The sequence below is a fragment of the Oratosquilla oratoria genome, chromosome 13, assembly GCF_046742065.1.
Source record: "Oratosquilla oratoria isolate Oo_2021 chromosome 13, ASM4674206v1, whole genome shotgun sequence".
NCBI lineage: Eukaryota > Metazoa > Arthropoda > Malacostraca > Stomatopoda > Squillidae > Oratosquilla > Oratosquilla oratoria.
This window is the reverse complement of record NC_134789.1, coordinates 60,600,600-60,626,792: the sequence shown is the minus strand read 5'-3', so window position 1 is coordinate 60,626,792 and position 26,193 is coordinate 60,600,600. Positions and strand designations below refer to the sequence as shown.

Sequence of the window (26,193 nt, the reverse complement as noted above, 5' to 3'; positions counted from 1 at the left end):
TGCAGAGCTGGTGATGATGAGGCAGCATTTAACTATCCTCTGAGGAAAACCTAATCATCCCTAGTACAATATAGGTAGGAGAAAAAGAAATGACAAGTAAAGCACAGCCACTAGTGATCTAGTTTGTCCCACCATTCTAACAACTGAATGCAAATCTAACATTATTCAAGTACATATCTTCATTGTTTATCACACCTCAGCACGTTATAAGTTTGATTTCTGCTAAGAAGTTAATGACACACTTGTTACTTTCTGATCACATTTATTAATCAAATATTTTGAGACAATGTATAAAAATTTCGAGTAGGAAACTGTCAGTGGTTGCATTCTTACCATGCTGGGAAGCCTAGTTGTACATGTTTATAATATCAATCAAACAAGGCCAGGTGGTAAGCCTCAACACAGTTCACATCATAATACACAGCTAAGTCTAACTGCAATTTTGTACCAAAATACTTAGTTGGGGGAAAAAGGTGTGTTCCACCTGGATGCTCACTTGTTGGCAGTTTGAGTTCCAACATTTGTTTGTTATCATGATTTGGTAATACAGCATGTCAATCTTACATGTAGTTATTAGCTAGATAACAGCAATTTCAGTATCTACATAAATCATTATAAATACAATTTAGTTTAATTTTCTTGACATTGTAAAATGCATTCTCTTAAATATATATCAAATATATCCTATTTTGACTATAACATCACCCAAAAATCTGCAGGGCCATACTAGAAACAATGTATGCTATTTGAAGTATTTTTCTGTACAATTTTAACTCCATATCCAATATCAAACTTTAATTGCTATGAGGATAGTAAATTCACTGGTTCCAACTCATCTAACTCTAGTCTATTCATTTTAACTTGGCAAAGACTTACCAATGATAAAAAATATATATGTCAATGAAGTAATACTCCTGGTATAATTCATACAGAAAAAAAAATAAAAAATAAATACAAAAGATCAGTTCAGACAATCTCTGCCAGGTTAAAATAAATGGAGTAAAGTATCATAGAACTGAAAAAATCCAGGTTAAATTCACATAATATTTTTCCCTTTCTGAAAAGAACTTTCCATAAATTCAGGAAATCAATAAATTTGGTTAAGATGAATCTCATTACCAGGGCTACAATCAGGGCTAGATATACAGGGCATAACATTGTGGGCACTACACAAATGAAAGACAAAAGCTGATTACATACAGACCTTGAAGTATGTAGACATTACCACAAGGTATCTAATAACCTCAGTATTGTAAATCAATACATCTTAAGTATTCACAACACAAATGTAAGGTGCAACTAGATCATGGATATGTATAAAATGCATATACAATCATGTAAAGAGTGATCACCTACAATGATTTTGGTGTGTGCAAACAAATACCAATTCACAGCTGTCTACCACTGTTGTGCACCACAAGATTGTTCCTGCAACCCTCCCTCTGTAGTTTCTGTCAGGTTACTCTTCTGTTTTCTCCACCTCATGCCTCTGCCTAGAGGAGCAGCTATACAGTATTGTACATCCAGATTCTGAAGTTCATTCACAGACTTGCAGTTTTTTATCTGCTAATGGATGGCACTGGAAGATAGGCTTGTATTTTTTTGCATTACACTAAAAAATTAATTATCAGACACATTTTCAATATAACAAACACGCAAGGTTTGGGCCCCATCTTTTAGCAGATAAGGCTAACATTAAGTTGTCATTGAACTTTGAAACATGGCTGTACTTAACCTAGTTACAAATAATTTTTGTAAAAGTGCAATCTAAGAAGATGGAGCTAGAGCACAATAATTTCTATAGAGGCAATTTAGATGTCCACAAGTAATAATTGTACTTCAGGGAAAATATCTAATTAGAAGATATGGACTCAGGATTTGAGGCAAGCCCTGTTTCAACTACATGATATCTATAACACATATGGGTTTCACCTGATGTGTATTCTGTCCAAACATGAAACATAAGAAAAGTTTATTAGACCTCAAACTTAATTATTGTTCTAGGTTAAACTTGGAGTCAAGGTTAAATTGAAATCAAGTCCAATTTGTACAAGAATGAAATACACCTATGCAAGTTCATAATCAGGTAAAGTTGAAAGAAAAAGGAAAGGATTGGGAGGAAAAAAAAAAAAATTACCTACATGTGCAAAAAGTTGGAAGGAGGGGTAAAATAATCATATATATATAAACAAACTCCTCGTAACTGCAAGAATGAGTAAACCAATGGAAAAAAAATTATATATATATATATAAGTAACTGCAAGAAAAGTGAGGCAAATCAATACTGTGTTGTAAGTCTTGTATCAATTTAAGAGAAATGCATGGGTGTTGAGCTCAAGGTTGTACCAGCACAGCCGCTACTGGGAGGCAAGCTCCTGGGCTTTAAATCCTGGCTCATAAGAAGCCTATCAACAGAATTAGGTAACATTACAGATTAGATTTGTCACAAGTTGGACCTATCATCCCCTATTAACTATCACATATGTCTGCTACAGCTACACATTTCAGCGTATTTGTGGGAAGGCACATTATTCATGTGTGAAACTATCCTCCAAACCCTAGCGGAAGGCAAAGCAAACAAAACAGCGGATGTTTTCATTTCCCCAGCATTTCAATCCATTACTATAATACCTAATCTACCTACAATCATACTAAATACTAAACTCAACACATAAATACTACCATATATGACCTCCACTGAACCAGTGCTGTGACAGCCATGAAAGTGTAGTTTTTGGTAACATCATTCCAGTTCTGGTTTAACCCTCTTCTGTACAATGATGTCTATGTAGGCATCACGAGACACGAATAGGTACATGAGGGTGCTGGCATTGGCATCTTGATTATATATATATATATATTTTTTGTAGTTGTACATGAGTTACCCCCGGACTCTGTGAACTGGTTTGATCACGTTTTCTGTGTTTATTACTACTCAGAGTAAAAGAGAAAGAGTAATACAGCAGTGAATTTATATTTTATAATGCAAGTAGTGTGATGCAGTTGATGCTGCACGCGACAATTTGACTCATACTAAAGTGGATACATGAAAATACTATACAAACTTTTTCTGGCTTTGATCTGATATCATGAAGTGGAATAATTCTAGTTATGTGCAGTTTCTTTCCAGTTCATTCCTAAGTGACCTGCTAAATCAAGCACATACATACAATTCTGCAGTGTTTCTTCCAATATTTACATCTGTTTAAGTATTTTGTACTCATCTTTTATCTGTTACTCCAACATTATGAAAATGAGAAGTAGTGTGTCTATCGCACACACACTTATGTTTTTGATTATACTGCTTCACTATATTTTCCATGTTTCTGAAGTTGTGGTCACATCATCTGTGTTTATTTTCAAGCACCAATGCTAATCTTCTTTTCTTTAAAACAAAAAAAAATTGCTGTTAAACTGAGTCCCTTGCCTTTGAGGTCTCACATTTGTGTTTATTATCAAGCACCAATGCTTATTTTTATATTTCTTTTTCTTTTTCTTAGAAAAATAGCTTTTGCTCATCAAACTGAGTGCATTGCTGCATTATCTTTGACCAAAACAGTGTGGTGGAGAATAAGGATGACCTTTCATTCCAAAGGTGCTACAACGGGCGTAGTTAACTTGCTTTTGTGTTTGATATGGGTATGCACTTTGACTAGGCTAACCTCCTTGTAAGAGGGAATGAGCCTTTGGTATATCAAGTATATCTAGTCTCATTAACACAGGTTTTACTTACTGCCAACACATTATGTTTACTGTACAAATCTAGGAATACTTTACTGACTAGCAAAGCAAAAATGGATGATGTATCACAGCAACATTTATCTTAACATCTTCTATACAAACAAATAAATGAATTATCTCATGCAGGGTATTTGCAGGGTGGATATTACTTCAAAGATTACTTTGGGGTTAGCTGAGTAAAGGACACACCATACCAAAAACAAATAAATTATACTCAACCATCCAATCCATATGTGTACATTCAGGATGACAGTTTGCCCTCAACTCCACCATATTGCTTACGCCAAAAAAAAAAAACAGTGCAGCAAGGCACAGCTTTTCCACAACAGGACCAAACAGCTAAAGGTGGTTTACCCCCACTGCTTCACCATACAGTAACCCCCCCCCCTCCCAAACACAAACACACACATCCGCTCATCTACTAACCATAAGAAAATATCACTCTGGGCCATATCATCCTTTCTCTGCAGACATACTACATGCATCCAATGCTACTTTCACCCCATCCATCAAGCTTACTCTTGGCACTTCCTCTCAAGCTCACTCCATCCATTTCCACAACTCATACTCTCTACCAGCCTTTCCCCATTAATTCTTTCCATATGTCTAAACAACCTCTATATTCTTTGGTCTACCCTATCCATCAGCTTTCTTCCAACACCTGTTCTTTGCTTCACCTTCAAATTCTTCACTATATCCATTCTTGAAATACCTCTCATATTTCTAAAAAAAATTATCTCAAAAATATTAAATCTATTCCTTTCTGCCTGCCTCCTTATATTTCAAGTTTCTGCTCAATACAGCACTGAGTACAAACACTCCATACAACCTTTTTGAATTTATCCTCAAATAACTATTTCTCATAACATTTTTCATTCCATCCAGACATTTACTTGCATCCTATACTCCATATGTCACCTCCACATCCATTCCTCCATTCAATGCTACTCATGAACCCTAGACACTTAAAACCCTCCACTTAATTAAATTTTTCACCTTTCATTCACATTCACCTTGTCATCATCATCATCATTCTTTTTATTTTTCATTACTTTACTTTTGTCCACATTCATTCTTAAGTTCTTTCTGTCACACAGCCTACCACACTCATTCACCAATACTGTTTCAGCCTCACTCCCCATTTCTTTCCATTTTCATACACCAATTGTGCTTACCTCCTCTACCACCCTCATCCCTATACACACTAAACAACCATGGTAACACCACACAACCTTAATGTAACCCCATATTCACCCCACATGCCCTACTCTATTTATCAAAAGCTCCCCCCCCCCTCTTTAAGGGAGGTAGCTAAGTCAAAGGCACATACCTTTCCCCACCCATTCCACTCCCCTCCACCACCCTTTCTGCCCCCTCATCTTGGCTCCTCATGGATGACAGGTCATCCCTGCATCCCACCAACTCCCCTAGGTCAAATGCAATGCAGCAAGACACAATACATCTACATTTAAACTTTTCCTCTCTGCCTCCCTTGAATTCCAAGTCTCTGCCCCATACAATGCTGTTGGTACAATCACCCCTTCATACCACCTCCTATTTGCATCCATTCCCAAATACCTATTTCTCATAACACTTCTCAATCCCCCAAGGCACTTATTTGCTTCTCTCAGCCTACAGTTTACCTCCACCTCCATTCCTCCCTTTCCTGCCACATGTGACTCCAAGTACCTACAGCTATCCACTTCTTCCAGCCTCTATCCTTTTAGACTTACTTCCAACTCATTGCCATACTCTACCCTTGTACACCTCATCACCTTTCTCCTATTGCAAACCTTTCGAAACTCTGTCACTATCTCCCTTAATCCCTCTTCTGACCCTGCCACAAATGCAGTGTCAGCAGGATACAACAACTGGCTATCCTCTCATTTTTTTTAAGCATCTACAGTCCCCTGCTCATTACCCTTGCCTCTACCTCCCACACCACCCCACCCATGCACACTTTGAACAGCCATGGCGACATGACACAGCCCTGACACAGTCCCTGTTACTCATATTAAAGATTTTTACTGCCTTCAACAGATTTCCTCCTTTTCCATATATTTGCAATATGCTCCGAATTACTTCTCTGTCAACCCTATCATGCAGATCCAAATCCATGAATGACCAAAAAATATCTTTACCATAAACTATATTTTTTCACATACCTGTCTTACAAAATTTTTATCCATGTACTCTGAATCAACACTGAAAACTCAAGCCCAAGTATGTAAACCATTAAGAAAGCATTCCAGTAGACTGGAAAGCCTAAAAGTAACAAACTGAAAACTACTGCACAAAACCAGAGTAATTCATGTATAATGAGGGTTTCTTCCCATTTAGACAGCCAACTCCAAAGGCTGAATGACCCCTTCAACTGGATTGGCTATACACTTATTCTAGTGAAAGGTCATACTGTAATTCAATGTAAATAGTCTATATTATCCTACACTTACAAACCAAACTACAACTACAATACATTCATATTTCGTTCTGATTAAAAATACACCATACTACTCTTCTCAGTGGCCTCTGCTAATATATAAAGGAATGTGATAACGTTCCACACTGTCAATAATACTCCTAAACTGATTCCTCAAAAGCTACAGGGAATATCTATTCTGGCTTACCTTATCTACTCCAAAAATTTACAAAAGGGAAAATAATTTACTGTAGTGGTTTTCTCCATATTACTGGAAAATGCTGGAGAAATTCAAAACGTCCAAGAAAAATTCAAAAGCTGAGATTAGGAACTCAAAATAGCTGACACATCATTATAAAGCTTGTGAGAGCCCTTGCCAAGTGTCGACTAATAATGTAACATGGATCTCACCCACAATCCAGACTATCAAAAAACAAACAGGAGAATCAAAATGAGTCATTACCTCTGTCAATGCAAGAAGACATAAGTAATGGGTTAGACTCTGTTAGCATTATCCCTTCCATACTACTCCCCATCTAATTCATCCAAACTTGGGATCATAGTGTGTGTATTTACCCAGTTGTGTGTGTGTGTGTGTGCATAATATATATATATATATATATATATATATATATATATATATATATGTATATATATATGTATATACACACACACATATACATAAATAAAAAAAGACATTAGTTTGAGTCACACATGATCCTTGACCATCTAAAATAACATGATCAATCCAGGTAAGACATTAAACTATAAGTCATATATGATTCTTGATCACTGTATCTTCACAACCAATCAAGCTTTCTTCTTTTCCTACACTGACTGATTGTACATAGAGGTAAGTGCTTGGCAACTGCTGGAAGACTGTATCTGTGTCATCTTGGTGGTGCAAAGTCGCACCCAGCCAGTCTTTGGTTTGCCTACTTTTGCCAGTTCCACAATAAAGTACAATTCTCACCAGTTCCACAATGTATTCAATGAGATATTGTGTTTAACCTTAGCATAACATCTGAGTTACCCCAAGACTAACAAATGCACATACAATATACAGTATACTATGTACAAGTGTGCATGTCTGTACAGTATAGTCAGAACAATCATTCATTTAAACACTTAAACTATGGGATTGGATTTCACACTGACCTTAATTTTTTTTAAAAGGAACTGACAACTGAGATGATGATATTCTAACAATGTGTATGTGCAACTGCTGTGTGAGTGTCATGTGTGTACAGTATCTATAATACTATTTATAACTCTTTATGTGTTATGAAATATATATAACTCAAATGGTAAACTACCCCATTTCCCCCATGTTATTTTATCATGATTTTCTTAAAATGTTTAAATACTTTGTATGCACACCAATTACATTAGTGTTCTCAAATATCATACTTCCCACATACTCTATTTGGAAAGTTTTGGAGTTCCACACATTTTTTGCACTTTTTATTTTCAGTTTGAATTAACATCCTCTCATTCCGTCATTAACAAAGTTATCTTTATGTATGCTTTTCTTACTGTGGATCCATTATTAATCTGTCACCATGCTTATCTTCTTTTCAAAAGCATATGCTACTTTAGTGTCTCTAATCTCAACAAATTTTAATTCAAGGTTTGGGACCCAGGAGAGTGATGACAAGTACCTGTTTGTAGTGTCCAGAAAGACAGACAGCAGAAAATATTTTTCCTGCTGCCCATTTTATAAACACATCAATCCCTTCATTTTCATCATGAGGTGCAGCCCTAACAAGCTGGCACTTGATGAATAGACTGAGCCCAAGATCTTTGTCAACTTCAACTGTATTTCTTCTCCTTTTTCTTTACTGGACACTGTTCCCTACCTCCTACTTTCAGTCAGTGACATAGAAACGATCCCACAATAAAACATCATAGACAACAGTTCAAATTTTCTTCCCAGAAATATATGGGAGGGCCCATGGAATGTTGCTGGTCACTGTAGGGCTGCAGGTTTCCAATGTAACTCAAGACAACTATTATTATCATTAATATTATGATTATTATCATTATCATCATTATTACAATCAATATTACTATCATTATCATCATTACTATTACTAGAACCCATCTCATGATGATTATATGTCCAATTCAGGCTAAATTAAAGGCAAGTCACCAGAATTTTCATTGTAGCTGGAACTAAGAACAGGTACTGTATATGCCAATTGTGGTCCTACATGGTGGATGTCACACACAATCATCTCTCTACCACCCATTTTTCAAATCCATCAACACTCCCATCTCCATCTGGTGGTGCAGACCTGATGGAGTGACATCTGGTTTTTGAATTGGGCCTAAGCTCTTTATCAACTTTGACAATTTTTGTTCCCACTTTTTCACATTATAGGAAGTGAGAACTGGCCATGCTCCCCTCCTCTTGTTAGCATAAAGACGCTTCATTTTCATTATTGGATGACAACGATGATGAAAAAAAAATATTGAATCTAATTTGGCACAAATTGGAGTAAGCAGCAGTGGTGTGGTCTCCATACAAAATGAAGGGCATAAATAACATTGGGAAAAATATTAAGTGCAGCAACTAAATTGATCTCCCATCTAGCAGAAAAACCATACAAGGAGATTTTGGAAGCATTAGACTTGACATCATTATTATAGAGAGTGAGAAAATAAAACAACAGATGTCTTGATCATGGTGTTCACCTGATAGAAAAAATAAATAAAACTTGATGTGCTAGTTTTATGATTCAAGTATGTGCTGTTGTGTGGAGGAGTTGCATGGTGCAATGGAAGGCTGTTGTATATACTAAATAGTAGTATTTTTTTCTTTTTTCTTTTTTTTATGTGATAAAATGAGATGAGTGAGTAGGGCTGAGGTCTTTTGCATAGAACTGTACCTATCATTCTCAGGTGGGATGATTGAAGTCACTTATTAGAGTTATAATCACACTGCTTTCAATAAGCCTTTTCAGTTGCTAAGTTGGGTTTCTTATTAATTCTCTGTACTCTATTTCATCCCATGCTCTTGGTTTTTGAAGAATATGTGCTACTCCAACTGGCGCAAAACAAAGACAATAGCCGAATGTTTCTACCCAGGGAGACCTACACGGGGCTGCAGGTCTTCAGTAAGGGAAACTTGTGGCAATAATTGTCATTATCCTTCTATGATGCCTGTCAATTATTGACCTGTCTACATTGGACAGGCCCTACAGATTCAGACTCCATCTAGTAGTGAACTCTACAGACTTTCCAGTTTGAATCTGTCATATTTACCTAGTTGTATTTTGCAGGAGAAGAGCTATGCTCATAGAGACCCACAGTTGTATCTTTCCGCATCCAGTTCTTTCTTAAAGTCATGTATAGTTTTAGCACTCACTGTTTTCTCTTTCAATTTATTCCATGTATCTATCACTCTGTGTGGAACGCTGTTCTTTTTCAGATCTCTTCTGTAACTATCTTTCTTAAGTTTCTTCTCGTGTCCCCTTGTATTTCTTCTGTCCCTTATGAATGAATGCATGCATGTATTTACTTAACTGTAGTATACAGGAAAGGAGCAGCATTCATGGGCACCCATCTCATTCTCTCTAAATTATCACCTAAGCTTCAAATTCAAGCTTGGTTCCAACTTTGTTTTTATCCTTTATTTCCAATTATCTTATTTAGATTTGAAATCATGTATTGCCCCAGCTTGGGCTATATCATCTTCTAAGCTATTCCAAGTACTTATGCATCTATAAGGAAACCTGCATTTCTTCATATCCTTTAGACATATGTATGTATGTATGTGGCTACCTCCCTTGTACAGGGGGAAAAGCCATTGGTATATGTATGTATGCATGTATGTAAGTATACATGTGTGTGTGCATATTACACATAAACACCAGCAAATGAACACACATATACATATGTATACATTTTAATATTAAAAATCATTAAACTTACTGTTGCTTTATCATCATTCACTTGCAAAAACCTGCAATGGTACTGTGGAAATCTTCAGCCTAGTGTACCTAGGTAATCACTGGTATTCAAACAGAGCTGCTTCTCTCTCTGAGCCATCTGCAGACAAGACTTCTGGGGTTTGTCCCAATTAGAGACTATGACATGGCTTTCACCCACACAGTCCTCATTAGCTGTTCTTAAGGATTTTACTTTCTTGTGTATGCAAAATTATACCAATGAAAGGGAGAATGTTCATTATGATATATGAATGTCAAACTCTGATCACATAACAACAGATGAATACACAAATTTTCATTGTACGAACCTGACACGGTCATTAAAATAGATTAGTATACCCGAGGCAGAGCCACATGTGTAACAATATAAATATACTTATCAAGTGCACAACATGCAAACTAATTTACCAATTACACTTATTTCATAAAACAAAAATTATATCTATGATCACTTTTAGTATTTGCCTTTAAACCATATAGATAAATAAGCACCCTATACACCATATCATACTTTCAGACATAGTCCGAGAACTCCGTCACTCCACACTCAGACATAGTCCAAGTACTCCATCACTCCACACTCAGACATAGTCCAAGAACTCTGTCACTCCACACTCAGACATAGTCCAAGAACTCTGTCACTCCACACTCAGACATAGTCCAAGAACTCCGTCACTCCACACTCAGACATAGTCCAAGAACTCCGTCACTCCACACTCAGACATAGTCCAAGAACTCCGTCACTCCACACTCAAAACCAGTACCTAAAGGGTCCCTAACGTCTATCTTCAGCAATGTTCCCTGGTCACACTGTTCCCCCTTCCCTCATTCCCATATTTACAATGGTGCCAGTATCTATTCTTAATCTCTCTTATATAATAAAATCGCTCCTTTCACAAGCCCTGCTCTATGTTTTGCCTTCCTTATATGATAATCTAGCTTTGGAATCAGTATTTAATACTACAATAGCTGTTGCTTGACTACGTTGCTCTTTCATACAATTTCTTATCATAGAAAAGGTGAGAACAACCTAAGCCCCCTTGCCCTCCCTTTCACCGGAGTGACAATGGAAATATTCACTCATATTTTCCCTCAATCTTTTTTTTTTCTTTTGTACATGATCTAATACAAAATTGACCACAGTAATCTAAGATTGAATAGCACATATTTACATAATGTGGACTTTCTGAAAAATCATCCTACATACCTTAACAATATCAACAAAGCTATATTGAATGAGGTTACTTCCAACTAAAACCCCATTCACTTAACTTTATGCAATTTGGTAACAAAATCAGACAGACAGGATAATCTACATGTTTTGTGAGATCAAACCAGCATTTCATCAGTCACTACAGGTATAAAATCAACTATGAAGCATAAAATTAGGAAAACCTATTACACAAAACACTCAATATACACATGTGCCAGAAGGCTGTAAGTAGAAAGGAACTTGACAGCAACAGTATCTCTACCCTCATCAGCAGCTGCCCACCTTATGACAGAATGAGCGTCCACTATTTGACTGCATTACCTCATGTACATTCTCATCTCGCACCTGAAGAACTGTTCAGCTAAAATTATTAAGCCTTGGGCTGTATCATACTCAAACAAAAACTTTTCTTGATTACTCCTGGAATCAGCTCCTGGGCAATTCCTAAAATCAGTTCCTGATATGTCCAAGAACTAATTACAATTTAATCATAGTCAACCATATTTTATCATTATTACGATGGGCTATGATGCAAAGATCCGTTACTTATCTTCTCTGGAATGTGTTGCTTCAACATGGAATAGATATGCATGAGTTCTTCCCACAAAGGTTCTCTTTCCTTTGCTCTTCTTAGAGCTGGAAAATCAGACTCCTGAAGAGGAAGCTCAGGTTCAGTCAACCAATAGCCAAAACAACCAACCCATGGTCTTAATCGACTAAGGCTGGTTTCTACCTTTATGCTTGGGTCTAATTTGAGAGGAACAAAAGGAGTGTGAGCATCCAGACCTCTTCTAATTTCAGAGGAAGTACACCCTCCTAAGAAGGCATCTATTCTATTCCAGATATAATATGCACTGGACATTGGATCACTCACTCTCTGAAGAGCCCCACCCACTGTTAAGGATTCCATCAGACCCTGCACATACAGGACATTTAAAAATGTCTGCCATACCTTTACTCTCATTTCTGAACTTGAGTCGTGTCCATTGCTACTGTTAGTCTTACCATTGTAAGCCCCATCACCTGGCTCATACCACCATGCCCACACTGGACGCATGAACACTCGATGCTGTGGGTTCTCCCTTTGCAAAGCCTATAAAGAAGCAAGAAAGTGCATTTTGTATTTATAAACCAATGAAATGTACAGTACATTGCTATACAAAGTCAAGCTATAGAAAGGGGGAAGAGGCATATATAAATTACAGTGCGACAAAAGTACTCTCTGCCCGGGGGGAGGCTGACAGTACTTTTGTTGAATCTGAAAAGACCCATACAAGTGGCATGACTTTGTGCATAGAATTCTGTCCACCTACAGAACTTATCAGTGAGCCAAGGATTAATCATGTCAGTCATTGGATTGTTGGTGAGGAGGGAGGTTGTGGGCCACAACCATTCCATCCAGGGCTCCCTCTCGAACCCGACCACGACATCTGAGGCACCCTGTGTTACCAACATGAGCAATACTAGGGATCTAAGTGCAGAAACCATAACACAGATAGCTGCCCTCAAGAAATCTGGCCGGCAAATGACCAAAATTCCCTCTACTTAAGGATCATGAGAGGCTTCTTCACCAAGCGGTGCCTCGTGTACCCCAAGTCAGGATTACAGTGGTTGACAGTTCTCAATGAACACTCTTTGAGAAATTCTGGGTGCTTTTACTTCACCTGTCTGACTGTCACATATGGATTAGACTCTAGTTCATGTTTCTAGGCCTCCCAGTTCTCTTAGCAATGGTAAGAGTCTGGTTGCCTCCCTCCCACGCAGATCCAGCAATCCAATGGCGGATGGTACATGTACACCCGCCATCCTGTTCCTTCGTTTGCTGGCCAGATTTCTTAAGGGAAACTATCCGAGCTATGGTTTCAGGACTCAGATCCTTTGTATTGCTCATATTGGTAACACAGGGTGGCTCAGAAGATGTGGTCAGTTCGAGAGGGGGCCCTGGGGCAAGGGGTCACAGCACACAACCTCCCTCCTCACCAACAAGACAATGACTGACATGATTAATTCTTGGCTCAGTGATAAGCTCTGCCTCTTCCCCACTTCATGTCGAAGGACTGAGTTTTTGGCGTGAAACCATGCCACTCATAAGGGTCTTTCCAGATTTGAAAAAAGTAGTCTGTCTCATCTCAGGCAAACAGTACTTTTGTCAAGAATGGTATAAGGTAATGCACACCACAACTACACAGTATGATATCATCTAAGGCCATAGCAAATGACAACAAAGCATAAAATTGCTTATAGCAATATAACATTACAGAATAATGACAAGGCACAATACAGGTCAATGTTTGTGCCAGGTATACAACATAAGATAAAGTTCAAAGCAACACAAGCATAAAAGACCTGCTGTTCAACAGTATATGATAAGCAATATTGTCATTAATATTACAAAACATGTTTATATAAAGGATACAAAAAAATAAAAAAAATAAAATAAAATAACAAGAAATAATAGAATGATGCCCTGAAATTAACATTGAGCTAAAACAATAACAACAGGCAAATATAATGCCCATTTGGTACTTACCGCAACAGAGGAGAACTTATCATTAACGGAGTTGAACATGAATGTGGCATATAGGGAGCAATGAGCTGCATGCCAGAGAGACACCAGGTACTCTGAAGTGAACTCTAGAGCAGATGGGTGTTGTTCACTGATCTGGTGTACACAATCTAAGAAAAGCAGCCACACTGCACTCTGAAGTAAACATGTTAAAAGGTCATGAGAGTCACAAAGAGATACTGTAAACCCTCGATATAACGGATGATATGGGGACTGGGGTCTGTTGTTATATCCGAACATCCATTATAACCGAGGTTCCATTATATCTGATGGAAATACCAGACAGATCCATTATATCCTGAAGTTTGTCTGGTATTAGAAATTAGTAGGATTAGAAATTACAGTAAACCCTTGATACAACGGACGATATGGGGACAGGGGTCTGTCATTATATCCGAAGATCCGTTATAAAAGAGGATCCCTCGCTATAACGGATTTTCATCAGTTATAGTGAGGGTTTGTACGGCCAGATTTTTTGTCCGTTATATCTGATATATCAAGATCCGTTATATCGAGAGTTTACTGTACGCAAGACAATTTTCTAACATGAGAGGGAAGACCAATAGGTTTCCATGGGTGTGGAATGGGTACATGGTTTAACTTGATAAGCACCTTATGAGAGGGAAAAGGCCCTTTGGTGTCTTTATACTAATGAAAGTTACTTCCAGGTACAAACATATGCATATGCCTGTCCACATAATTCCAACAGCTCAATAGTGTTTTGGTGTGTTTGCTGTAATTATTTTGGTTAGCAAATGTTTCTCGTTAACAGTGACAAAAATTTTTCACAAAACTTGTTCATTACCCAATTAGTTCATTAAATGGGGCATTCATTATTCGAAGCTCTACTGTATATATATCAATATATGTATCTGTATATTTCTGTCTGTATGTATGTGTATATATATATATATATCTGTATGTGTCTGTCTGTATGTATGTATATATATACACACACACACCCATCAATGTATATATATATATATTATACATACATATACCAACAGCTTTTTTCCCCTTACAAGGGAGGTAGCCAAAGTCAAAGGCATAAATCCACTCTCACCTATTTCATTCATCCCCATATACTCCACTTCCATTCAACCCCACTCCCTCCCTCTTTTCTTGGCTCCTTCTGGATGGCAGGCCATCCCTGCATCTTGGCCACTGTCCTGGGTCAGAAGCAATGCAGCAAGACACAGCACATCCACAGCAAGGTCTATTAATTTAATTGGTGACCCCCCCTCTCCATCTCCTCATGCAGAAAAGGAAAAAATGGGGGGAAATCTCTTTGGGCTGTGTCAAAATATCATTTACACATACTCCCTTACCCCCCATCACCCACCCACTCCCTTCCACGCATCATACCATCATCCATACACAACCATTCTCCACTCACCCCTATCTTCTATCTTTTCCCTTCCTTCCTTAACAGACATTCCCCTCTTTCCCAATGCCCCTTTTACCCCATCCATCCATCTCATCCTTGGTTGCCCCCTCACATTCACTCCTACCTCTGCCTTCCACACCTCTTTTACTAGTCATTCTTCACTTATTCTTTCCATGTGTCCAAACCATCCCAATATTCTTACATTAACCCTATCTCCCAACTCCCTTTCCACCCCTGTTCTCTTCACCTCCTCATTTCTCACTCTATCCAGCCTAGTAACCTCTATCATAATCCTCAGGCACCTCATTTCAAACACATCCAAACTCCTCCTCTCTTATGTTCCATGTTTCTGCCCCATACAGTGCTGTCGGCACAATCACTCCTCCATACAATCTCCTCTTTTTAATCCCCCAAAAACATTTACTTCTCTCAATCTACATTCTACCTCCACCCCCACTCCTCCCTTTCCCACCACATTCACACCCAAGTATCTAAAACTATCCACTTCCTCCAGTCTCTCTCCCTCAATACTCACTTCCAGTCTGCTGCCACTTTCTCTCCTTGTACATCTCATCACCTTACTTTTAACATTTATCATCAACTTCAACTTCCTTGCTAAAACAAAGTAATGTTATTCTGGTTAAGAGAACCTCTACCCAGGAAAAAGGTGAAAAGCTATCTCAATTCAGTGATCTCAAACCTTTTTTGGGCTCAAAAAAGATAAATCTGGATATTCAAAAAAATCCTGGTTTACACCATACCACTTCATTCAGTGTAACAGGGTTTCTATCTAGCAAAGGGTTAATTTGTTCAACATCTAAGGCTACTTCACAGTTGTATCCTGGATAATGTTAGATTACTCTATCCTGCAATTCATGTTACAGCTTTGATTCTGGGTCTTCCCCTCAACTGAATAAAATTGTTTATTATAGGCAAGAATACATGCATACATATACCAAAGGTTTTTTCTCCCTTACAAGGGAGGTAGCCAAAAAAACAAAGGCATTAAAACCATCCCCACCCATTCCATCCCCAATACACTCCACTCCCCTCCACCCTCTACCCTCCCTCTTATCTTGGCATCTCCTGGATGACGGGTCATCCCTGTATCTTGTCCATTGCCCTGGGTCAGAAGCAGTGCCGCAAGACACAGTACATCCACAGCAAGGCCTCATGCATCAAATTTTTCTCACACATACTACCTCAGCCCCCATCCCCCCACCCATTCCGCCTCATGCATCACAACGTCATTTATAAGCAGAAAATTCAACTCACCAGTCCTTCAGGTCCCATGCGGGTGTGGCCAAGCCGAAGGGCGAAAGGATGACTAAGAGCAACCCACTCCTTCTGGATGAGAGTGTGGAACCCAGTTAAGGTTCGTGCTTGAGGATCAAGGAGGAGTTGCACTAGACTTGATACAACCGCACTCATATCACGGCCTTCACCCTCTGAAGATATTCAGAATCATAATAAACAAACATGGTTATCAAATAGTATTTATCAACTACTAAAATGCCAATCTGCAAAGCTGAAGGCAATTTAATGTTTCACCTTATTTTATTTGTTATTATACATCATTTTTCCTAACTTTACTATGAATACTACAATTGTAACCACTATTACAATGGCTCAGAGGCTCTAAGTGAAAAAATCTAAATCCAAGCAGGTGTTACTATTGTTGGGTTGTACATGACGACAGTAAGGCTGGGCACATCATTGAAAGAAAAAGACTGCCCTCATGGGAGCATAGCAGAAGTCTTCCACCTTATATTTATTGAGTTTGTGTTTGTGTACTACTAGTGCTGTGCCATCTACCTAGTTGTATTTATCTAGTTATATTTTACGGGACGAGAGCTATGCTTGTAGTGACCCATTTTCATATCTCTCCACATCCAGTTTACTCTTAAAATCGTGTATAGTTTTGGCACTCACTGTTTCTCTGTTTAGTTTGTTCCAGACATCAATCACTCTATGTGGGAAGCTAAGAGGATATGTATGACTGTGTATGAGGCAGTCTGGCTGTGTGGGGCATGCACTGACTGTTAGGTTGTTGTTGTTGTTGTCGTTCCCTAGACTGTCTGTCCGAGCAGTCCCGTCTCCCCAAGGAATGCCACAGCCGAAACTGGGTTTTCCCACAAATCCTTTATAGAGTGTATGTTGTGTTGTTTGCGTGCATGATTGTGTATAATGCAGTCTTCCATTATGTGTTGTATGGTACGGGGTGAAGTGTTACATCCTGGGCAGCTGTTCACAATGCGGTCATCCAGCCTCTTCTGGTAGCTTAGAAGTGCTGGGTGGTGGCTGCATCGCAGTCTGGCCAGGTGGACTCTGTCCTTTTGTGGGAGAGAGGATTCAGAAGGGTGGATATCAGGGGGTCTGGCATGCAGCAGTGTGTTGTCTTTCAGTGTGTTAATGGAGCAGTGAGTGATATGATTATGAATATGTTTCCGGAGGCTGGTATTTGGTGGTTGTGGAGGAAGAGAAGAGAGTATCTGTGTGTGATACAGGTCTTTGGGTGTTGTTTTAATGTTTCTTGGTGTGTGTGGGTGTTCTGCTATGTAGTGTAGCGGGTGTGATGTGTTTGTGGTGGCTGCCGCAAGTGTTTGTGTGCCTCTCATGTCGAGGTGGTCCTTGACTTTGAGGACTTTTGTTTCATGGTGTAAATGGTCTGTAGGTGTTGTATTTGTGCAGCCTGTAATTGTTTTTAGGGCTTTGTTTTGTACAATTTGAAGGGTGTTGTGGTGTGTCTTACTGAGATTAGGAGCCCATGCAGGACTCGCATAATTCATCACTGAGTGTATGCATTGTTCGTATATTGTTGTATTTCTGAATGTTAGGTTGGCTGTGATGGTATGTTCTTATTGTTGTATCCTGTATTTACCCTATTTATATCTGTATATGAAGGTCTTCTTCCCACTTACAAAGGGGGTAGCCAAGTCAAAGCATGCACCCACTCTCACCAATTCCCACTTCCACCCACTACCCTTGTTTCCCTCTTATCTTAATTCCTCCTGGATGAAGGGTTATCCTTGTCACCTGCCCACTACCTGGGTCAGAAGCAATGCAGCAAGACACAGTATTTATCCAACTGTAATATACAGTGAAACCTCTACAGTATACATACATATACCAAGGCTTTTTCCCCCTTACAAGGGAGGTAGCCAAAAAGGAAAAGGCATAAAATCATTCCCACCCATTCCATCCCTAAATACACTCCACACCCCATCCACCCTCCCTCTTATCTTAGCACCTCCTGGATGACAGGTCATCCCTGCACCTTGTCCACTGCCCTGGGTCAGAAGCAGTGTTGCAAGACACAGCACATCCACAGCAAGGCCGCTTCATTAAATCGGCGACCCCCCTTTCCGTCCCCCCATGCATAAAAGGAGAAGACGGGGAGAAATCCCTTCGGGCTGCGTCAAATTTTGCTTACACATACTACCTTATCCCCCATCATGCATCACATCATCATCCATATACAACCATTCTCCATTCACCCCTGTCTTCTGTCCTCTCCCGTCCTTCCTCAACAGACATTCCCCTCTTCCCCAAAGCCCCTTTTCACCCCATCCAACCACCTCATCCTAAGATGTCCCCTCATGTTCACTCCCTCCACATCTGCTTTCCATACCTCTTTTACTAGTCTTTCTTCACTCATTCTTTCCATGTGTCCAAACCATCCTAATACTCTTTCATCAACCCTACCTCCCAACCCCTTTTCCACCCCTGTTCTCCTCCTCACCTCCTCATTTCTCACTCTATCTAGCCTAGTAACCTCCATCATACTTCTCAGACACCTCATCTCAAACACATTCAAACTCCTTCTCTCTTCCTCTCTTATGTTCCATGTTTCTGCCCCATACAGTGCTGTTGGCACAATCACTCCTTCATTCAGTCTCCTCTTAGCATCCATTCCCAAATGTCTATTCCTCATTACACTCTTCAATCCACCAAGGCATTTACTTGCTTCTCTCAATCAATATTCTACCTCCACCTTCACTCCACCTTTTCCTGCCACATTTGCACCCAAGTATCTAAAACTATCCACTTCCTCCAGTCGCTCTCCCTTTATGCTCACTTCCAGTATACTGCCACTTTCACCCCTTGTACATCTCATCACCTTACTTTTACCCACATTTATCTTTAGCTTTCTTCTATCACATACTCTCCCAAACTCTGTCACCAACTTCCTCAATCCCTCCTCCGATCCTGCCACAAGCACAGTGTTGTCCGCAAACAACAGCTGGCTCACCTCCCACTCTTCTCCATTTTCTTTAACCATCTCCAATCCCTGACCCACTACCCTTGCATTTACCTCTCGCACCACCCCATCCATGTATAAGTTGAACAGCCAGGGTGACATAATGCATCCTTGGCGAAGTCCCACCTTTACCTTGAACCACTCACTCTCTCCATTTCTAATCCTAAAGCAAGCTCTACTACTCTCATAAAAACTCTTGACAGCTCCTAGAAGCTTTCCTCCTATCCCCTATATCTGCAGTACCTCCCACAGTGCCTTTCTGTCTACCCTATCGTAAGCCTTTTCCAGATCCATAAAAGCCCAAAAAACATCCTTCTCCTTTCCTATAGCTTTCTCACATATCTATCTTACCACAAAGATCTGATCTACACAACCTCTACCAGTCCCAAATCCACACTGTTCCTCACCAATTACTTCCTCTGTTCCTCTCCTAATCCTCTCAATCAAGATCCTCCCATAAGCCTTCCCAACTACACTTAACAAACTAATCCCTCTGAAACTACTACATTCACACTTGTCCCCTTTTCCCTTGTAAAGTGGAACTATACAGGCACTCCTCCAGTCCTCCGGCACTCTACACTCTCTCCAGCAAACATTAAATAACCTCACCAGCCAGTCCACCATCACTGTACCTCCTTTTTTTAGACATTCTGCATGGCATCCATCCAGACCAGGTGCCTTACCTGCTTTCATCATCTTAACAACTGTCTTCACTTCATCCTTCCTTATTTCTCCTCCATTTTCCTCACTCATCACTCTCATTTTCTTAGCATTTCCCACTGCAGCTATCTTTCCCTCCCTATCCTCCTTCACATTTAGCAACTCCCTAAAATATTCTGCCCATCTTTCCCTTACTGCCTTCTCTTCCATTATCATCTCTCCATCTGCACCTTTTACCTTTTCTTCTCTACTTGATACTTAAACTTAAGAAAGGAGTACAAGAAGAAGCTGAGATAGGTGTGGGAGTGAAGGGTAGAGTAAAACTAGGAATGGAGGAGGAATGGGGATGGTTCAAGGAAGGGAGTCACAAGGAGTGCAAAGATGGTGTGTGGAACAAGCAGGATGGGAGGAAATAGAAGGAAGGGTAGTGAGTGGTGGGATGATGAAGCATAGAAGATTGTAGAAGAGAAGAAGCAAGCATTGGAGATTGGTTACAAAATAGGATGAATCACATGAGAGGTACAGAGAAAAGGGAAGAGAAGTAAAGCATAAGATAAAGGAGACAAAGAGGAGAGCAAATGTGAAATGGGGTAAGAGTATGACAAAATTTTGAAAGTAATAAAAAGATGTACTGGAAAGAAATTCAGAGAGGAAGAGGAGGCAAATCAAGTAGAGAAGAAAAGGCAAAATGTGCAGATGGAGAGATGATAATAGAAGAGATGGTAGTAAGAGGAAGATGGGCAGAGTATTTGAGGGAGTTGCTACATGTGAAGGAGGATAGGGAAGGAAAGGTAGTTGCAGTGGGAAGCACTAACAAAATGACAGTGATGAGTGAGGAAAATGGAGGAGAAATAAGGAAAGATGAGGTGAAGGCCATTGTTAAGATGATGAGAGCAGGTGAGGCACCTGGGTTGGATGGGTACAATTATTTAATGTTTGTTTGAGATGGTAGAGTGCCGGAGGACTGGAAGAGTGCCTGTATAGTTCCACTTTATAAACTTGTATTATGAAATATAATTTCTAAAATCCATCTTTCTTGGTCCTTCCCTTCCTCACTCTCATAACATAATTTTGCTTCATTTTTTACCATTATATGTCAGACTTGAAGAATCTACTTCCCACTTCTATAAACACTGCAATCTACTTCTGCTGTACTAACCTTGAAGAATGACTGAGCTGTTGTTATGAACCATAGCAGCAGCAGCTTCCTGAGCTATTTTGAGGCAGCAACTGACATATGTAAGCCAACGTGAAGAATCCCAAGTGCTATAATAGCGCTGGTCTTGTTCCCTGTACTGGCTTGGATCATCTGTGTACAAAGCAGAGGCACATGTTAATTGCTTGTTACATCTTAAAGTTCTGCTACTCACCTTAAATTTCTCCTTTACTACCTCTGGCATAATATAAATGCATACAACTCCAATAAACATGTGGGAAGGGATACATAAAACATAGCAAATGAGGTAATCAATATGACATGGAAATCAGTACACTGAGACAAGTTTAACCTATGAATTGTGCTATTACCTTTTTTTTTTATTCTACCCCTGAGTGTGCAACAGATGATAACTCTTTTTTCTTTCTTCTTTTCTTTTTTGTAAACTTGAAAGACAAATATTCAGGTCATTATCTAATGAAAAAATCTATCCCTCAACATCTTTGCACAGAGTCATGATGCATAAGGTTATGAAGGGGTACATGCCAAGACAGGAACTTTTGTGAGAAGACATGTTAATGTTAAGCTGAAAGGGTAGGGTGAGTTTGAGTTTGAGAGTATGGTAAAGGTGTCAGGATTGATGAGTTGGCAAGGGAGCTCTTCAAGACCGACCATCAAATTCAATACTTCACTGTAATTCCCCAGACAGAAAAATCCCCATCAAGAGAAGTAAAAACTAAACTGGCAAGTTTGTGTTCAGGATTCCATCAAGCTCTCAGACAGGATAAGCCTGGCAACAGACTCAAACTGCACTAGATGCAATCACTAAACAGACACTGAACAACTCATCCTACATTGCTTAACACTATCAATCCCTACACAACACAATATTTCTTCCCTGAAGTGACCTATGGTCCCACCCTGTGGATGTTTCTGGTTACATATGAGCCATGGGCCTCCTCTAAGAAAGACCTGGGGCAATGGATTGATTTATTCTAGGAAGACTCCATTCTATATTTTCTTCCTACAAAAATTCAAAGCATAAGAGGGTCTGGAAAGACTCCAACCAAATCATTAGTAATTGAGTCATTACATGTGTATGGATGTGGTACTGGTGAGAGTGCAAAGAAAGAAATTGGTTATATGTTTGTGATAAGAAAGATGTAGGGGTTAGCAGTGAAAGGGAAGGGTGAGTTTAAGTTTTGGGTGTGTGGCTGAAAGGGAATAAGTAGTGACAAGTGGGTGTGGGAGGGAAGGAGAGGCACCGCTGGTTAGTGATGAGATAAGTATGTATGTGATAAAGTGGAGGGAAGTGTCTTCGAGTATAATGTGAGTGAAGGTGAAATTGGGAGGGGAGATATGGGCTTTTGTAAATGTATATGGTTGTGAGAAAAATGAAGAGGAGACGGAGGCTTTTTGGGTTGGTTTAAATGAGTGCATAAAGGTGTGGGAGGAATGTAAATATAGTGCTGTTGGGGGATCTCAAAGCTAGAGTAGGAGGGGAACCAAGTGAGTAATTGGGAGTTTTGGAATGTCAGGTAAGAACTTTTGTGAGGACATGTTAGAGATATATTTAGAACAGGGGTTGAAAATAGCAAACAGTGTTTAACCTCTTCGATACAAGTCGAATACTCGCACAACTGATATACAATGATTCGATGATGCATCACAATGCATAAATACATACATATACCAAAGGCTTTTTCCCCCTTACAAAGGAGGTAGCCAAAAAGAAAAAGGCATAAAAACCATTCCCACCCATTTCATCCCTAAATATCACAATACATGCATTATAAAGTATAAAGTTACAGCAGTAATACTTGTTCTCTCTCACCCTGATGTTAACAACCACAGAAAGCTCAATCAAGCTTGTTTACAGAATATGAGGGTCACTCAGTTACATACATACATATACCAAGGCTTTTTCCCCCTTACAAGGGAGGTAGCCAAAAAGGAAAAGGCATAAAATCATTCCCACCCATTCCATCCCTGAATACACTCCACACCCCTCCACCCTCCCTCTTATCTTAGCACCTCCTGGATGACGGGTCATCCCTGCACCTTGTCCACTGCCCTGGGTCAGAAGCAGTGTCGCAAGACACAGCACATCCATAGCAAGGCCACTTCATTAAATTGGCGACCCCCCCTCTCCGTCCCCCCATGCATAAAAGGAGAAGACGGGGAGAAATCCCTTCGGGCTGCGTCAAATTTTGCTCACACATACTACCTCATCCCCCATCCCCCCGCCCATTCCACCTCATGCATCACATCATCCATATACAACCATTCTCCATTCACCCGTCTTCTGTCCTCTCCCTTCCTTCTTCAACAGACATTCCCCTCTTCCCCAAAGCCCCCTTCACCCCATCCATCCACCTCATCCTAGGACATCCCCTCATGTTCACTCCCTCCACATCTGCTTTCCATACCTCTTTTACTAGTCTTTCTTCACTCATTCTTTCCATGTGTCCAAACCATCCTAATACTCTTTCATCAACCCTATCTCCCAACTCCCTTTCCACTCCTGTTCTCCTCCTCACTTCCTCATTTCTCACTCTATCTAGCCTAATAACTCCCATCATACTTCTCAGACACCTCATCTCAAAAACATTCAAACTCCTTCTCTCTTCCTCTCTTATGTTCCATGTTTCTGCCCCATACAGTGCTGTTGGCACAATCACTCCTTCATACAGTCTCCTCTTAGCATCCATTCCCAACTACAAACTATAATCAGAACACAGACGCCGGCAACCTCATATACCCACTCATGCCTCATGACGCTGATGTTGGCGTCATTGTATGCTAAAGATTTAGAAGAAATACAAGGTATGAGGAAAATAGAGGAGAAATAAGAAAAGATGAGATGAAAGGATTATTAAAACAATAACAGCAGGTAAGGCACCTGGGTTAGATGGGTGTCATGCAGAGTGTCTAAAAAAGGGAGGTACAGTGATGGTGGACTGGCTGGTGAGGTTGTTTAATGTTTGTCTAAAAGAGAGTAGAGTGCCAAAGGACTGGAGGAGTGCCTGTATAGTTCCACTTTACAAGGAAAAATGGGACAAGTATAAGTGTAAACTTAGTAACCATGTAGTAAGCGCTAAAACTATCAGTTGTTTTAAAAAACGATTAGACAACTTTATGGATGAGGATGACAGGTGGTGATGGATATGGAGCTGCCTAGTGTAGGCCTTATGGTCTCTTGCAGTCTCCTTTATTATTATGTTCTTATGTTCTTCTGTAGTAGTTTCAGAGGGATCAATATGTTGGGTGTAGTTGGGAAGGCTTATGGGAGGGTTTTAATTGAGAGGATTAGGAGAGGAATAGAGGGAGTAATTGGTGAGGAACAGTGTGGGTTTAGGACAGGTAGGGGTTGCATGGATCAGATTTTTGTGGTAAGGCAAATATGTAAAAAAGCTTTAGGAAAAGGTAAGGATATTTTTTGGGCTTTTATGGATTTGGAAAAGGTTTATGACAGGGTAGATTGGAAGGCACAGTAGGAAGTATTTCAGATATATGGGACAGGAAGAAAGATGTTAAGATCAGTCAAGAGTTTTTACAAGATGGAGAGTTTTTTATGCTTGGGTGTGAATGTGGCAGGAAAGGGAGCAGTGGAGGTGGAAGTAGAATGTAGGTTGAGAGAAGCAAGTAAATGCCTTGGGGGATTAAAAAGTGTAATGAGAAATAGAAATTTGGGAATGGATGCTAAGAGGAGATTGTATGAAGGGGTGATAGTGCCAAAAGCACTATATGGAGCAGAAACATGGAACATAAGAGATGGTTTAAATGTGTTTGAAATTAAATGCCTGAAAAGTATGGTAGGGGTTACTATGCTGGATAGAGAAATGAAGTGAGGAGGAGAGGGTGGAAAAGAAGTTGGGAAACAGGGTTGATGAAAGAGCATTGGGATGGTTTGGACACATGGAAAGAATGAATGAAGAAAGATTAGTAAAAGAGGTGTGGAAGGCAGAGGTGGAGGGAGTGAACATAAGGGGGTGACCAAGGATGAGATTGATGGATGGAGGTAAAAGGGGCATTGGGAGAGAGGGGTATGTCTGTTCAGGAAGGAAGAGAGAAGACAAAGATAGGGGTGAGTAGAGAATGGTTTTGTGTGGATTAGACCTGTTCAAAAAAACAACTTTTTCATATTTTCATATGTCACTGCACTTTTTCCCATGCACCTGTGGTGCATGGGGGTGGGTAGTGTGTGTGAATGATATTTTGATTCAGCCCAAAGGGATTTCTCCCCATCTTCTCTTTTTCTAGATGAGGGGACAGAGAGGGGGGGTCAGTGGTTAAATGAAGTGGCCTTGCTGTGGATGTGCTGTGTCTTGCTGCATTGCTTCTGACCCAGGGTAGTGGGTGAGTTGCAGGGATGACCTGTCATCCAGGAGAAACCAAGAAAAAAGGGAGGGAGGGATGGTGAATGGGAGTAGAGTATGTGGGGATGAAATGGGTGGGAATGGATTTATGGCTTTGACTTTGGGCACCTCCCTTGTATGGGGGAAAAAGCCCTCGGTATACGTATGTATGCATGAACAACAATACGTGGGAAAGGTGTAGGGGAAGGTGGAGGGAAGGGTGGTTGACAGGGCAGAAATAGCTTATGTAGTGGTACCCAAAGGAAGGAATGGAAGAGTTCTGAATGTTAATGTTTTCAGCGGAGACAGCAAGGGATTACGAGATCACTATTCAGTAGAAGGAAAATTGAGAGTAGAGGAAAAAGGAGGTAGAGAAGTTCTGAAGATAAATTAACTAAAAGGAAAAAAGAATACCAAAAGCTGAGAGAAGTGCGAGAAGTGGTGAGTAACAGAGGAAAGGAGGATCAGAAGAAATATTA

At 39.8% G+C, this 26,193-nt stretch overlaps 1 protein-coding gene across 3 annotated transcripts in view; it reads right to left on the bottom strand.

Annotated features, from left to right (window-relative positions):
* Positions 1 to 242: 242 nt before the first annotated feature.
* Positions 243 to 26,193, bottom strand: part of LOC143032452 (myotubularin-related protein 10-B) — a 128,043-nt gene continuing 102,092 nt past the window's right edge. For all 3 annotated transcript variants that reach the window (XM_076197258.1, XM_076197260.1, XM_076197259.1), the window contains 4 exons: positions 21,360 to 21,509; positions 16,555 to 16,727; positions 13,857 to 14,027; positions 243 to 12,419 (listed from right to left, as the gene is read on the bottom strand). In XM_076197258.1, coding sequence (XP_076053373.1) covers positions 11,841 to 12,419; positions 13,857 to 14,027; positions 16,555 to 16,727; positions 21,360 to 21,509 — 1,073 coding nt within the window. In that variant the 3' untranslated portion in view covers positions 243 to 11,840. The remainder of the gene's footprint in view (positions 12,420 to 13,856; positions 14,028 to 16,554; positions 16,728 to 21,359; positions 21,510 to 26,193) is intronic.